Source organism: Lepidochelys kempii, chromosome 9 (genome assembly GCF_965140285.1).
Source record: "Lepidochelys kempii isolate rLepKem1 chromosome 9, rLepKem1.hap1, whole genome shotgun sequence".
Lineage (NCBI taxonomy): Eukaryota > Metazoa > Chordata > Testudines > Cheloniidae > Lepidochelys > Lepidochelys kempii.
In genome coordinates this window covers 58,849,960-58,862,422 of record NC_136388.1, presented here as the reverse complement: position 1 = coordinate 58,862,422, position 12,463 = coordinate 58,849,960, and the positions used below count along the sequence as shown (strand labels likewise).

At 55.5% G+C, this 12,463-nt stretch overlaps 1 protein-coding gene across 4 annotated transcripts in view; it reads left to right on the top strand.

The window, feature by feature from the left end:
* Positions 1-246: 246 nt before the first annotated feature.
* Positions 247-12,463, top strand: part of DGKK (diacylglycerol kinase kappa) — a 158,601-nt gene continuing 146,384 nt past the window's right edge. For all 4 annotated transcript variants that reach the window (XM_073360585.2, XM_073360586.2, XM_073360584.2 and 1 more), the window contains exons 1-2: positions 247-505; positions 1,298-1,573. In XM_073360585.2, the coding sequence (XP_073216686.1) occupies positions 1,376-1,573 (198 nt within the window). In that variant the 5' untranslated portion in view covers positions 247-505; positions 1,298-1,375. The remainder of the gene's footprint in view (positions 506-1,297; positions 1,574-12,463) is intronic.

The window sequence follows — 12,463 nt, the reverse complement described above, 5'->3', positions numbered from 1 at the left end:
GGCCGGTTCGCACAAGCTCACAGCTCCGCAGGGCAGTGGGAGGAGGGGAGGGTGAAGCGCACCCGAGCTCAGCCTGCATCAGGCCGGGGAAGGACGAGCCCCATTGCGCAGCTGGTGCCAGGGCCGGGCGGATCAGGCCCAGAGGGGAGCGGCCCCGCGGCTGCAGCGGGCAGGGCAGGGAGCGGGGCAGGGGGGGGCAGGACTGCAGTGCCGGGGCGCCCGAGCTGACAGGCGCGCAGCGCCGGGGGCGGAGGCAGAGAAGCAACATGTGCCGCAGATCGCGGAGCTGCCAGTGAGCTGAGCGCGGCGCCGGCCCCGGGAGCCCGGCCGCGGAGCGATGCGGCGGGGGAGCCCCGCAGCCCAGCCCGCCCCCCGCGGGGCTCGCTAGCGCCGGCTGGGCAGAGCCCGCCGTGACCCTCTCTCCTGCCGGCGGAGGCTGAGCTGGTCACACGCGCTCACTGCGGGAGCCGGCGAGCGGCGGCAGCAGGGACGCGGGGGGCTGCAGGTAAGTGCCTGCCCCAGCCGGGATGGGACTGCCTGGCACCGGAGGGACCTCTCCGCCCTGGGGGGCGCTCGGAGCGCCACCTGTCCTGGCCGTGGCGCGGCGCTTTGCATTGGTATATTCCCACCCCAGCGGGCAGGGACCAGCCTCCTCTTCTTGGGCTTCATCACCTGCCTCCTTGGCTGCTGGGGAAGAGGCTTTCCAGTGGGAATCTCCTCTCCTCTCCTCCCGCCCTCTCCCCCTCTCCCTCCCCCAGCAAACACAGTAACCGGGGCAGGGGAGTGGAGGGGTGCATTTGGGACTGACGGGGTGGGGGATTTGCTGCGGGTCCCCCGAGGATAGGACAGAGTGTTCTTGTTATTGCCAAGGGGTGAGATGCCCTGGCTGGAACTGCACCCAGCAAGCCCTGCAGGCAGCAGCATGAAATAAAAAGCAGCCCGAGAAGGAAGCTGGGCTTTGCACAATTGTGATCGGAGGGTGAAAAAAGAGGAAGAGTTTGGAGGAAAAAAAAAAGTTTGACAGCAAAGCAGCTGTTTTGTATTTTGACATCCAGGGTGAATTTCAGAGGCGAGGAAGTGCCTGCATTTCAAACTACAACCTCCCCAGAGCATCCAGTTACAAACCTCCATGTGCTTCCAACCCCACTGCTAGCCCTCCCCACCCGCCACCCCTCCCATGATCTGAATGTCTCACAGGGACATGGGAGGGGGATCCCACGGTGGCAGGGGGGCTCTGCGAACTGGGGCCCAAGTGCTGGGCCTCTCACAGAGCATGTCGCCTTGTCCTTTTTTGAAGGTTTGTAGGAAGTGGAAGAGCCCTGAGCCCATCTGGGATCTGCACCTCAGTCGCACGCCTCAGCGAGACGCTCTGGAGATGGCAGAGAAACTGGTCCCTGGGGACTTGTTTTTCAGGAAGGCTAGGGAGTCGGTGTCTTCCCTGGACTCGGACAAGCTGGCCCCGGCCTCCGCTGAAGGAGCTGGCGAGGAGTCCTCTGACAGTGAGGGTGAGCAGGAGGGCAGCTCTCACAAGCTCATCAGGAAAGTGTCTACGTCGGGGCAGATGAGGAGCAAGGTAAGGGAGCTGGGGCCCATTGATGGGAGCTGTGTCTCTGTGCTGTGGTGGGGCAATGACCAGGATGTTTGTGGTGAGACCTCAGGGTGGAGGGAACTGCCGTGGCCAGGCCGTGAGGTGAAGGCCAGGTTTATCAGTTCCTCGGCTGGGGGGTGTCGGGGCAGCTCTCCTTCAGTCAGCACAGCTGCCTGATGAACACCAGCCAAGGATGTTGCCCAGCACGTGTTTGTGTGAACAGCAGCTCTTGTGTAACACAGGGCAGAAATGTTCTGCCGGGGACAGACCCCAGGGAAGCAGCAAAGGAAGCTGCAACTGGGTCCAGTCTGCACCCAGAGTCCAGATGATGACAGGTGCCTCCCTGCAGATACAGGAGCAGAGTGATGCCAGAACAATACAACTGTGGAGCTGAAGTGGGGTGGGACATTGCTCCCAGGAAGCCAGGCTAGAGACTGGGGCTGATTCCCTTCTCACAGCTGCATGAATCAGGAGGCTAGCGGGCTTAGGCAGGTGTAAAACCGGTGTCAGGGTATTCAGGATCAGCTCCTCTACATCCATATGTTGGGAAAGGGTGAAAAGGAACCCAGATCCCACCCCAGCTTTAGAGACCCAAGAGCTGTCCCCTTCAGAGGAAGGTGTGAGGTCCCCTGAAGCATCTGGTATTGGGTACTAAATTATCTGTGGGTACTTGGCTCCCAGGTTTCATTTCAGCTCAGTGCAAAGATAGGGACATTTGGAAAAATGAGATCTGGGTTTGGATTTCAACACCCACATGATTTGGGGGCGTGAGAATCTGAGGGTTTGATTGTCTCCTCAAAGAGCAGGGGTCTGTGATTCAATCAGGTCATTGCTCCTCCTAGCTAAAACTTTCTGTGTCCCAAAAGGAGAATTGAGTCCCTCACCTAGACAGAGAGACAGAGGGGTGCGCATATGGGGACGGATCGAGGTGTGCGCATGTGGGAATGGATAGAGGGGTACGCATATGGGGATAGATAGATATACCTGGTGGCAGAAATTGTAAGCAAGGATTTGTAAACGTGTTCTGTATTCTTATTATTTATTTGTGTTGTTGTGATGCCTGGAGATCCCAACCATACATACATAATCTAACCTCTTGTAGCTCTGGTATATAGGCCATGTTGGATCCCCTATGGACAGCCTCTCAGATACTTTAGCCACTCAATTAAATTCTCCATAAACTTGTCCTGATCTCATCTGATGAGAAAAACCTTCCAGATTTTACATACTGGCTGGTTGTTGTTGCCTGGGATTCAATGAGAGCTTGGGGAACAGAATAGCAATAAATGCCTTTTTGGTAGGACCAAAACAAACAGTGTTGTGAGTTCCCCCTGCTGCCTCAGCAGCACAGCCAGGGGTCTGGTGATGCTGCAGTATAGATAGCGAGGGTAGCAATAAAAGTAGTTAGCTCTGTTTGGAACACAGGTGAGACCGAAAGAGTCCATGCTGGACAAATGGCAAAAATAAACCAATTAGCAAGAGACATTTCATTTGATTTTTTTAAGAAGATCTTAGAAACAATAGAGAAAAAAATCAATTATCAGCCATTTAAAAATTAGCTGATAAATGTTCTTTGAAATCCATCTCCAGACAGCACCCAGAGACAATGATTGTTACTGTAAAAGATTTAGATGTTTGTATGAGTCAAAACAGCACCTGCAGTTAAACTGGGGAAGAGTAAAAATGACAAGAACTACTAAACTTCATGCTGCAGGGCATAAACCGATTACCAGCTAGGGGGTCAGGAAGGAATTGTCCCTAAGGAATAGCACTGCACAGTGCGGTGCACCGGGTTATACTCTGTCCTCCGAAGCATTTGGCAGTGGAGACAGGAGCCTGTGCTCCATGGACCTTTGGTTTGCTCTGGAATGGTAGATCCTCAATTCTTATTAAAATGTGTTATTGGCAGCACCGCTCATCGCAAATTGGCAGATGAGAAATGAAAGACAAGCCATTCCCAGAAGTGCCGCAAAGGGGAAAACAAACATGGCAGATGTCAGGAAGGTGGGCCTGGAAAAGTGCTCAGGGAAGCAGAACATATTGTCTTGTTTATGTCTAATAGCATTTAAGATTTATCTTCTTTTCTTGCATGTGCATATAAGGTCAGATTCTGCTCTGATACATCAGTGTCAATCTGGACATCAGTGTCAATCTCCATTTAAGTCAATAGAGAAACTCGTTTTACACCAAATTAACTAAAATCATAATGTGGAAGCCATAGAATATGTCAGAAGAAAAATCAAAACAAGGAAAGTTGCTTCGAGCTAATGTGGCGCATCTACACTGGAGATTTGCATTAGTATAGCTACAGCTCAGCAAAAATCCCTCCTACTGAGAAGTCCTGAAACTAGCTGGGTCAGTTTCCCATTTGTTTCTCGTCAGTTTCACTCTCTGGCTCCCTGTCCCTAGCACAGACCCCTTGTGTTTGCAATTCCAGCATTGCAGGGAAAGGTTTCAATAATGCTTGTGTGAAAAAGATGGCACGCCCTCTCCCCAATTCCCCCTGTTTTTGGGGCGTTAACATGAGCCGCACGGGGAAATACCTTGTCATATCTGCCCTTGGTAAGTTTTAAAAAAACAGAATCTAAATCTGGAGTTTAGAATGAGTTGTTAATAATGTTCCTGAGGGCTGCCACTCATCCTGAAGCTGTCAGCACTGTCTCCATGCTACCCACATCCTACAATGTTGCCACCGGAAAATGTATCGAGGGCGAGCAAAGTGCCCCCTCCCCTCCCCAGGACAGTGTGATGCCATCACATGAGTAAGTGAGATGGCCTCTCTCCTCTGCGCTATGGGGTGGGCAGTGTTGGCACTAAACTTTGAGGCAGGATTGTGCCGTTCAATGGAATTCTGTTGCCTGAGTGCCGGAGGAAACAGGGGTATCTAGTGTACTGGATAAGATCAGAGCAGGCTCGGCTGGTGCTCTAACAGGCAGATGTTCTGGGCGACTGAGTCAGGAGCTGGGTTCTAGTAGCAGTGATCTCTGCCCAGGTGAACACCATGTTGCTCATCTGTGCCACCAGTCTGCTCATCTGGACTGGCATCAGCTGAGCTTTGTGGGTAGCTCAATCCAACTCTTTGGGCTAGAGGACAAGCCCAGGTCCATGGGTGGGGGGGCATCTCAATACTATGATATGACAGCTCCAGTAATGCATTTAATCACAAAAAAGAAAATAAGGCCTATTGGCACAGGTTCACCGCTCTCTGGCCAGACTGCCTGGAAGGGCACCAGGCCTCAGAGAGGTCAGTGACTGCTCTAAGTACCAGATGGTTGCCGCTGGCGGGGGGAACATGCTGTGGGAAGAGTGGTGGAGGATAGCTGGGAGATAGATGTGCATGGGCTACAAGGGCCAGGTTATGCCTGTGAGGAAACTATAGCGGGGACCAGGGGAGCTAAAATACAGCAGATCAAATGTTAAAATGTTCAGCAAGTGATTGAGAAGGGAGGGTTTTGTACAGGATCTGTCCATTGCACCCGGGGTGGGGGGAGAAGCCACATGCAATGGGTGTATTTGCCAGTGTCTTCGGCTGGAGGGGGTGTCTTCCTAGGCCCTCCATCATGCAGTGTTTTTCAAAGGGACTGAGCCCTGATCAGACAAGCTTTGAGTGAGCCTCTCTGGGCTGTGGAATCAGTGACAGCAGCAGCAAGGCCTATTGTGTTAACATGCACGATTTCCCAGGATGAGTCACTGCTGCAGTCACCCACAATGAAATAAGCTCATCGCATGACGGTGTTGCTTGGCCGGGCTGGGATTCACACATGTCAGCGATAACCGAATAACATGTGGAGGGCACCACTGAACTAAGTGAGCCTTGAGCTGTGTGGGGGCCGCTCTTCCCCCCCCAGCCTTGCACTGGAAGTGGTCATTTGCTCCTATGCAAAGCAGGTGGAGAGCTCTGATACAGGGGCATTTTGCCCCCACATGGCTTAGGAATAAATGACCATGCACAGCTGGTCGAGGGGGAATCTGTCCCAGGGCTTTTCCCTCTCCCAGTAAGTAGAGAAAAGAGCAGGCTCCCTGGAGACACAAGCATCTCCTGGCTCCTTTCCTCCAGGTGCTGGGATGGTGCTGACACTAGTTAGAATAACACGAGCTGGTGATGGAAAACTGTAGTAGTCTGCCCTGTCCCCGCCGGAACAGTGCAGGCGTGCTCCTCCAGACTCTCCTCCAGGGCTCTGTGCAGTCTAGTTATAAGTGGGATGCTTTTCCTCAGCCCAGTAGCTCTCTCTCCTAGGGGCTTTTCCTGATGCTCAGTCTAAATCGGGGTGGGCAAACTTTTTGGCCCAAGGGCCACATCGGGGTGCGAAACTGTATGTATGAAGGGCCGGGTAGGGAAGGCTGTGCCTCCCCGAAGAGCCTGGCCCCCACCCCATCCACCTCCCTTACTTCCCTGTCCCCTGACTGTTCCCGCCCCATCCAACCGCTCTCCATCCCCTGACCGCCCCCCGCCCCCGAACCTCTGCCCCATGCAACCGCCCCCTGCTTCCTGTCTCCTGACTGCACCCCGGGACCCCCTGGCCTCCTTACCATGCCGCTCAGAGCAGCATGGCTGGGCGCCGTGCCGCCTGGCCGGAGCCAGACACACTGCCGTGCTGCCCTGCATGAGCGTGCAGCCCCGCCACCCAGAGCGCTGCCTTCCCCGCTGTTGGCTGCAGAGGAGGGGGAGCAGCGGGGGAGGGGCCAGGAGCTCAGGGGCTTGTCTTCTAGCCGGACGTGGCCCACGGGCTGTAGTTTGCCCACCTCTGGTCTAAATGCTGTGTTTAAGAACTGCATCTCCATTGAACTGTCCTCCCCGCGCTGGCGATATGGGGCTCAGGACTAAACACTACTGTCCTGATTCCCCCACTGCCCTGCCTCTTGAGGCCCCCCTGATTCCCTGCTGGCCCGCCCCTTGGGGGCCTCCACTATCCTGCTCCTGGTGCAGTCGTTTACCTCCTTGGAGAGAGCTGTGATGGCATTAATTCTGGAAATGTTCCATGGGTGAGAAAGCTAAACAACATCAATCGGGCTGGGAAAAAAGGTTTCATTTGCTGATGAGCAGGACAAACTCCCTACAGGGCTCCCTGGTGAGACGGAGGGGCAGAGGGAAAGTTCCAGTTGGGCAGCCATGTATGGGATGGGAATGAGCAAGTATCACTGTAGTGGTGAACCCATGGCCCCCCACGCCCTGGCTGGGAAGGGACGCGCAGGGCACTGGAGCTGGCATTGGCTGCTGTTCACTTGGAATTCCCATGCAGGGCAAGCACGCTGGTGGGTTGGCCCTAACTTTGCCTGACGGCTGTCTAATCATCTGATGTTTGCTGATGCCTGCATGAAGGAAGTGCCTTATGGCATGCTGCCATGTGGGTAGCTCTGATGCTGCCAGGACAGGCTGGGAACCTCTGCTAATCTGGGTGGCATCCTTATGCAGGGAGAGAAAGAGTCACCTGCCAGAAGCCTGAGAGAATCAGCAGAGTGTGCGGGTAACTCAGGGGCATCTGCCCCAGGCCTGCTCAAGGGCCACGTTGGCCACTTGTTGATCGCAGCTATGGACTGGGGCGTCTGCAGATCCCAGCATGCATTGCTGCACACCAGCTGGTGAAGCATTGCATGCTGGGCCCTGTGGCTCCGGGTGTATTAATGGGAGGACACTGCTGCATTCTGGGAGCTGCAGATGGCATTCCACAGTGATGCAGAGCAGGGATGGCCTGGCCTTTGCCCAAGTCAAGCTGTGGCTGGGGGCTGGAAGGGTCCCAGCAAGGAGAGCAGCCTCTGGCTCTTTTTGGGATCAAACATACCTGTTTTTCACTAGGCAGCAGCGCTTTGCCCTCTGGTAGCTGCTTTCTTCTGCTCCCTGAGCCCACTGTGAGGTCTTGGGCCCATATTCACTATCCCTAAGGGAGTGGGGGCCTTTGCACCTCACCTGTGTGCTGCTCCTGGGGGCTGGTTTGAGCCCTAGCATGGGTTAGTGCAGTGTGATGGCTGTCGACAGCCCCAGCAGCTGGAGTTCCAGGAAAGTTGCAACCATCCCCTCCTTCCTGTGACATGTTCCCTGCACCATGGGCTCCTGTGGGAGGTGACGATGGCTCTTCTCCTCTCAGGACTCTCCCTATGCCCAGGGCATTTCTGTATAACCCCTTTGTGGCAGCTGGAATGACGGTGCCATCACAGCATGTGTCTGAGCTGGAGGGATGGGCCAGAAGGCTATCAGGCTAGTGACTGCAGGGAGCAATCCTGCATCAGCAAGAGGAAGTAGAAATTAGATCAAGGAGGCCTTCTCTTGTGGTTAGTGCATGGAGGAGTCAAAGGAGTCAAGGTGACCTGGGTTCTAGTCCCAGCTCTGGACAGAAGTGTTGTCTAGTGGTTGGAGCAGGTGACAGGGATTCAGGATTCCTGGGTTCTACCCCGTCACTGACTTGCTGTGTGAAGTTGTGTAAATCATGCTTCAGTTTCCCCATCTATAAAATTGTCATTATCTACCTCTTCCCTCTATAAATTCCATGGTTCTGTTGCAAAGGCAGATATTGTTGCTAATTAGCAGTGAAGGATGAACCGCAAAGAGTTTGAGGTTCAGTTCAGAGGAGCAGCTAAAAGCTTGGATGCTAAATCTAAAGGCTCTTGGGTTTGCTGAGCTGGGATCTGAAAACAGTCTCTCCTGAGACTTCCAGTCCCTCCTGCGATGAGCACTGTGAGATCAGGGAGTTTTGGTGCTTCTGTTCCTTGTGCAACCCTCGCCAAGCCAGAGGAGCGTGAGAAGTGAATGAAAGCAACACCGTGTAACACTGAATTGGAGACCTCAAGCCAGGCTGAGTGCATGGAGCGTGTCTAGCCCTTCCCTGGCACTTATTGAGCAGAAATAGGCTGGTGTGTTGGAGCTGGATGGCCGGCTGTGCACAAGGCACCCTGCCTAGAGTGATGCTTTCCTCGCCATGAGAGCATAGGGGCTGGTGTCTGGCAGTGTGGAGAGCTCGCCAGCTGAGACCCAGGCAGAGGAAGATGCTTGTTAGTAATCTGAGCTCACCCTTTTGTCAATTCCAAACTGTAAAGACTCCTCTGACAAGAAACAGCTCTGCTGAGGGAGGGAATGTGTTCTAGTGGTTAGAGCAGGGGCCTGAGAAGCAGAACTCCTGAGCTCTGATAATGACTCAGTGTGCTCAGCTTTGGACAAGTCACTTCCCCTCTCCATTCCCCATTGTAAATTGGGGATAACGAATTGAAAAGCTAAACGCCTTCCTGTCCCGAAGGAGCTGGGAGGGGCTTGGGGCGGCGGATGCCCCGTGGAGCCTGCGTGGGACCTTTCCAGCCATTTGTCTTTCTGGAGAGCAGAAGAGGAGGCCAGGTAGAATCATAGAATCATAGAATATCAGGGTTGGAAGGGACCCCAGAAGGTCATCTAGTCCAACCCCCTGCTCAAAGCAGGACCAATTCCCAGTTAAATCATCCCAGCCAGGGCTTTGTCAAGCCTGACCTTAAAAACCTCTAAGGAAGGAGATTCTACCACCTCCCTAGGTAACGCATTCCAGTGTTTCACCACCCTCTTACTGAAAAAGTTTTTCCTAATATCCAATCTAAACCTCCCCCACTGCAACTTGAGACCATTACTCCTCGTTCTGTCATCTGCTACCATTGAGAACAGTCTAGAGCCATCCTCTTTGGAACCCCCTTTCAGGTAGTTGAAAGCAGCTATCAAATCCCCCCTCATTCTTCTCTTCTGCAGGCTAAACAATCCCAGCTCCCTCAGCCTCTCCTCATAACTCATGTGTTCCAGTCCCCTAATCATTTTTGTTGCCCTTCGCTGGACTCTCTCCAATTTATCCACATCCTTCTTGAAGTGTGGGGCCCAAAACTGGACACAGTACTCCAGATGAGGCCTCACCAATGTCGAATAGAGGGGAACGATCACGTCCCTCGATTTGCTCGCTATGCCCCTACTTATACATCCCAAAATGCCATTGGCCTTCTTGGCAACAAGGGCACACTGCTGACTCATATCCAGCTTCTCGTCCACTGTCACCCCTAGGTCCTTTTCCGCAGAACTGCTGCCTAGCCATTCGGTCCCTAGTCTGTAGCTGTGCATTGGGTTCTTCCGTCCTAAGTGCAGGACCCTGCACTTATCCTTATTGAACCTCATCAGATTCCTTTTGGCCCAATCTTCCAATTGGTCTAGGTCCTTCTGTATCCTATCCCTCCCCTCCAGCGTATCTACCACTCCTCCCAGTTTAGTATCATCCGCAAATTTGCTGAGAGTGCAATCCACACCATCCTCCAGATCATTTATGAAGATATTGAATAATAGGTACGTTGGGAGCAGAGGAGCAGTCTTGCTCAGAGGCAGAAATGGGCCCAAGCCAGGACTCTCCCAGGAGACACTTCCAAAAGCCCACCCTAGGGAAGTCTGGGTCTGGACCATGTGAGCAGAGGACTCAGTTCCCAGTGGCATCCTGCAGACCACATGGATTGGCTCTCTCCAGCATGGCTGAGCGGGGGAGGACAGGAGAAAACTGAGCACCACCCTCAGGGAGCGTGTGCACCAGCCGTGCCAGGGGCTGAAGACAGAATGTTCTGCTGCTGGCACAGGTGGGCGGGCAGGGGGATGCCCATTTGGTGTATCTGTCTCTGGCAGGCGGCCCTGTGGAGCCGTTCACGACACTCTGCATTTGCTCCCTTGATGAGCTGCCTTATTTATCTGGCGCCTGCACCGGTCTTGTAAAGCAGACGCGCGACTGAGCCCCCACCCCATGGTCACGGCCCCCCCTTGCCTTCGGTGCCACATCCGCAGGGGGTGTCGGCCCTTTCCTTCAGGCCGGCCCTGCTAATTGGGCGGTCGGAGTAGGTGGTGTTGTCACCCCCAAGCAGAGGAGATCTGGGCTTTGCAGCAGTGTCAGGACAGCCTTGCCCCTGCCCTGCTCCTCACCAGGCTAATGGAGCTCGGGGCGGGGGGGGGAGCAGTGCTGGTAGCAGCAGCGCTTGCTGGTGAGGGTGGCAATGCCGCTGCACATGACACATTCCTTGTTCTGAGGCCAGGGAGCCATGCTGGCCTAGGGACGGCTGAGGGGGGCCACCCCACAGACCCTGCCTGGGCCGGGTGAGGGGGTTCCCATGGGCGATCAGCAAGTGTTAAGCTCTGCTGATGGGCTGGGGGGAGACTGCCAGAACTCAACTCACCTGCCCCTTACCTGGGACGTCAGAGACTCTGATTCCTCATGGGGCCCTGCTGGCTTTACTGGGCTGGTGCATTCACAGCTCTTGTGGCGAGCGCTTGCAGCTCAGAGTGGGAGGGAAGCACAGGGAGGCAGGGCCGGATTAACCTGTTATGGGCCTGGTGCCAAACATATTTGTGGGCCCCCATGGAGGCAATGGAGCATGGCATGGGGAGGTCAGTCCCCAGAGCGAGGGGCCAGCCAGGGGCACTGGGGCATGGCATGGCAGAGGTGGCCCCGCTCTGCCCAGCCCAGTGCGAGGGCACTATTTACAAACTGGCAATTGCCAGACGCACAGTGGCCTGCCCAGCCCTGTGCTGCCAGCATGCCCCTTCCCCTCGGGGGTAGGCCCACGCTGCGCCACACCCCCCCGCCCAACACCAGAACATCCCCTGATTCCCTATGGCCAGAGCCCCCCTGGACCCACTATGTCCAGCACCACCCCTCACAAATGCACAGCACCCTGCACAACACCACCTTTGCCCAGCGCCCCCATGCCCACAGCCCCACCACAACTGCCCAGCACCCCCCACAGAACCCCCACTCCCAGGTGCCCCAACACACACATCTTCCCTGCAACCTCACGCCCAGCACCACCCCGGAACCTCCCTAGGGTGACCAGACAGCAAGTGTGAAAAATCGGGGCGGGGGTGGGGGGGTAATAGGAGCCTATATAAGAAAAAGACCCAAAAATCAGGACTGTGCCTACAAACTCAGGACATCTGGTCACCCTAAACATCCCAGAGACCCACTCCCCACCCCCTGCCTCCCAGCCGCACTCACTGGCCCTGCTGGGAGGCGACTGTGTCTGCTGGGCTGAGCCAGCAGCACAGCCAGAGCTGGTCCCGGGGGCGGGAACTGCTCCAGCCCTGCGGGAAGGGCGCGATCAGCCAGGCCAGGGCCTGCCCCAGCTGGGCTCTCTCAAGATGCACTTTCCTGCAGGAGCCCAGGCAAGCCCCCCACACTGTCACCCTCTCCCCACACCTGGCTGAGACTGGCCAGGCTTCTGCACCAGTCCCATGCAGCTCAGCTCTAGGGAGACAGGCGGGGCCCCACAGGGGGTGGGAAGCAGAGACTGCCCAGAGCTGGAGGTGCACGGGGGTCCAGCCAGGGGGCTGAGAGGAGCAGGGGGGTGGGGTCAGGGGGCGGAGAGGAGCTCTCGGTCTGAGGAGCAAGTGATGGGCGGCAGGGAGCCAGTGGGCTGGCGGGCTCTCAGGACGCAGTGCAAGCGGAGCAGGCCGGGGCCCCTTCTAAGCATGGGCCCGGCTCCATGGAGCCGCTGGTCCCATTGTAAACCGGCACTGCAGGGAGGAATTAACCCCGCCCCACTTGTGCCCTCACTGCCCCTGCCCTGGGAGTTAACCTAGCCTCACTCATCCCCCCGACTGGGAATTAAGGTATGTTCTCTTCTAGGCTGGGGCAGGATCAAGTAGCCCTTGGCCATCCCTGGCAGGTGTTGGTGTCCCTGGCCAGGGCTCTGGCCATGCAGACTCCAATCACTGCCTCGATGCCACAGCTGGTGGAAATTTCCCGATGGAAGAGTTTATGTCGGAAAATGCTGATTGCACAAAATCGAACCGTTTTTGCGGGATGGGGTCGATTTCAGCTACATTTCGGTGGCAAAATTGTTGCCCTGTTTGGTTTGGATAAGGTCAAAGCTCTGTGTGTGAACATCCCCGTGTTATGGCCCAGA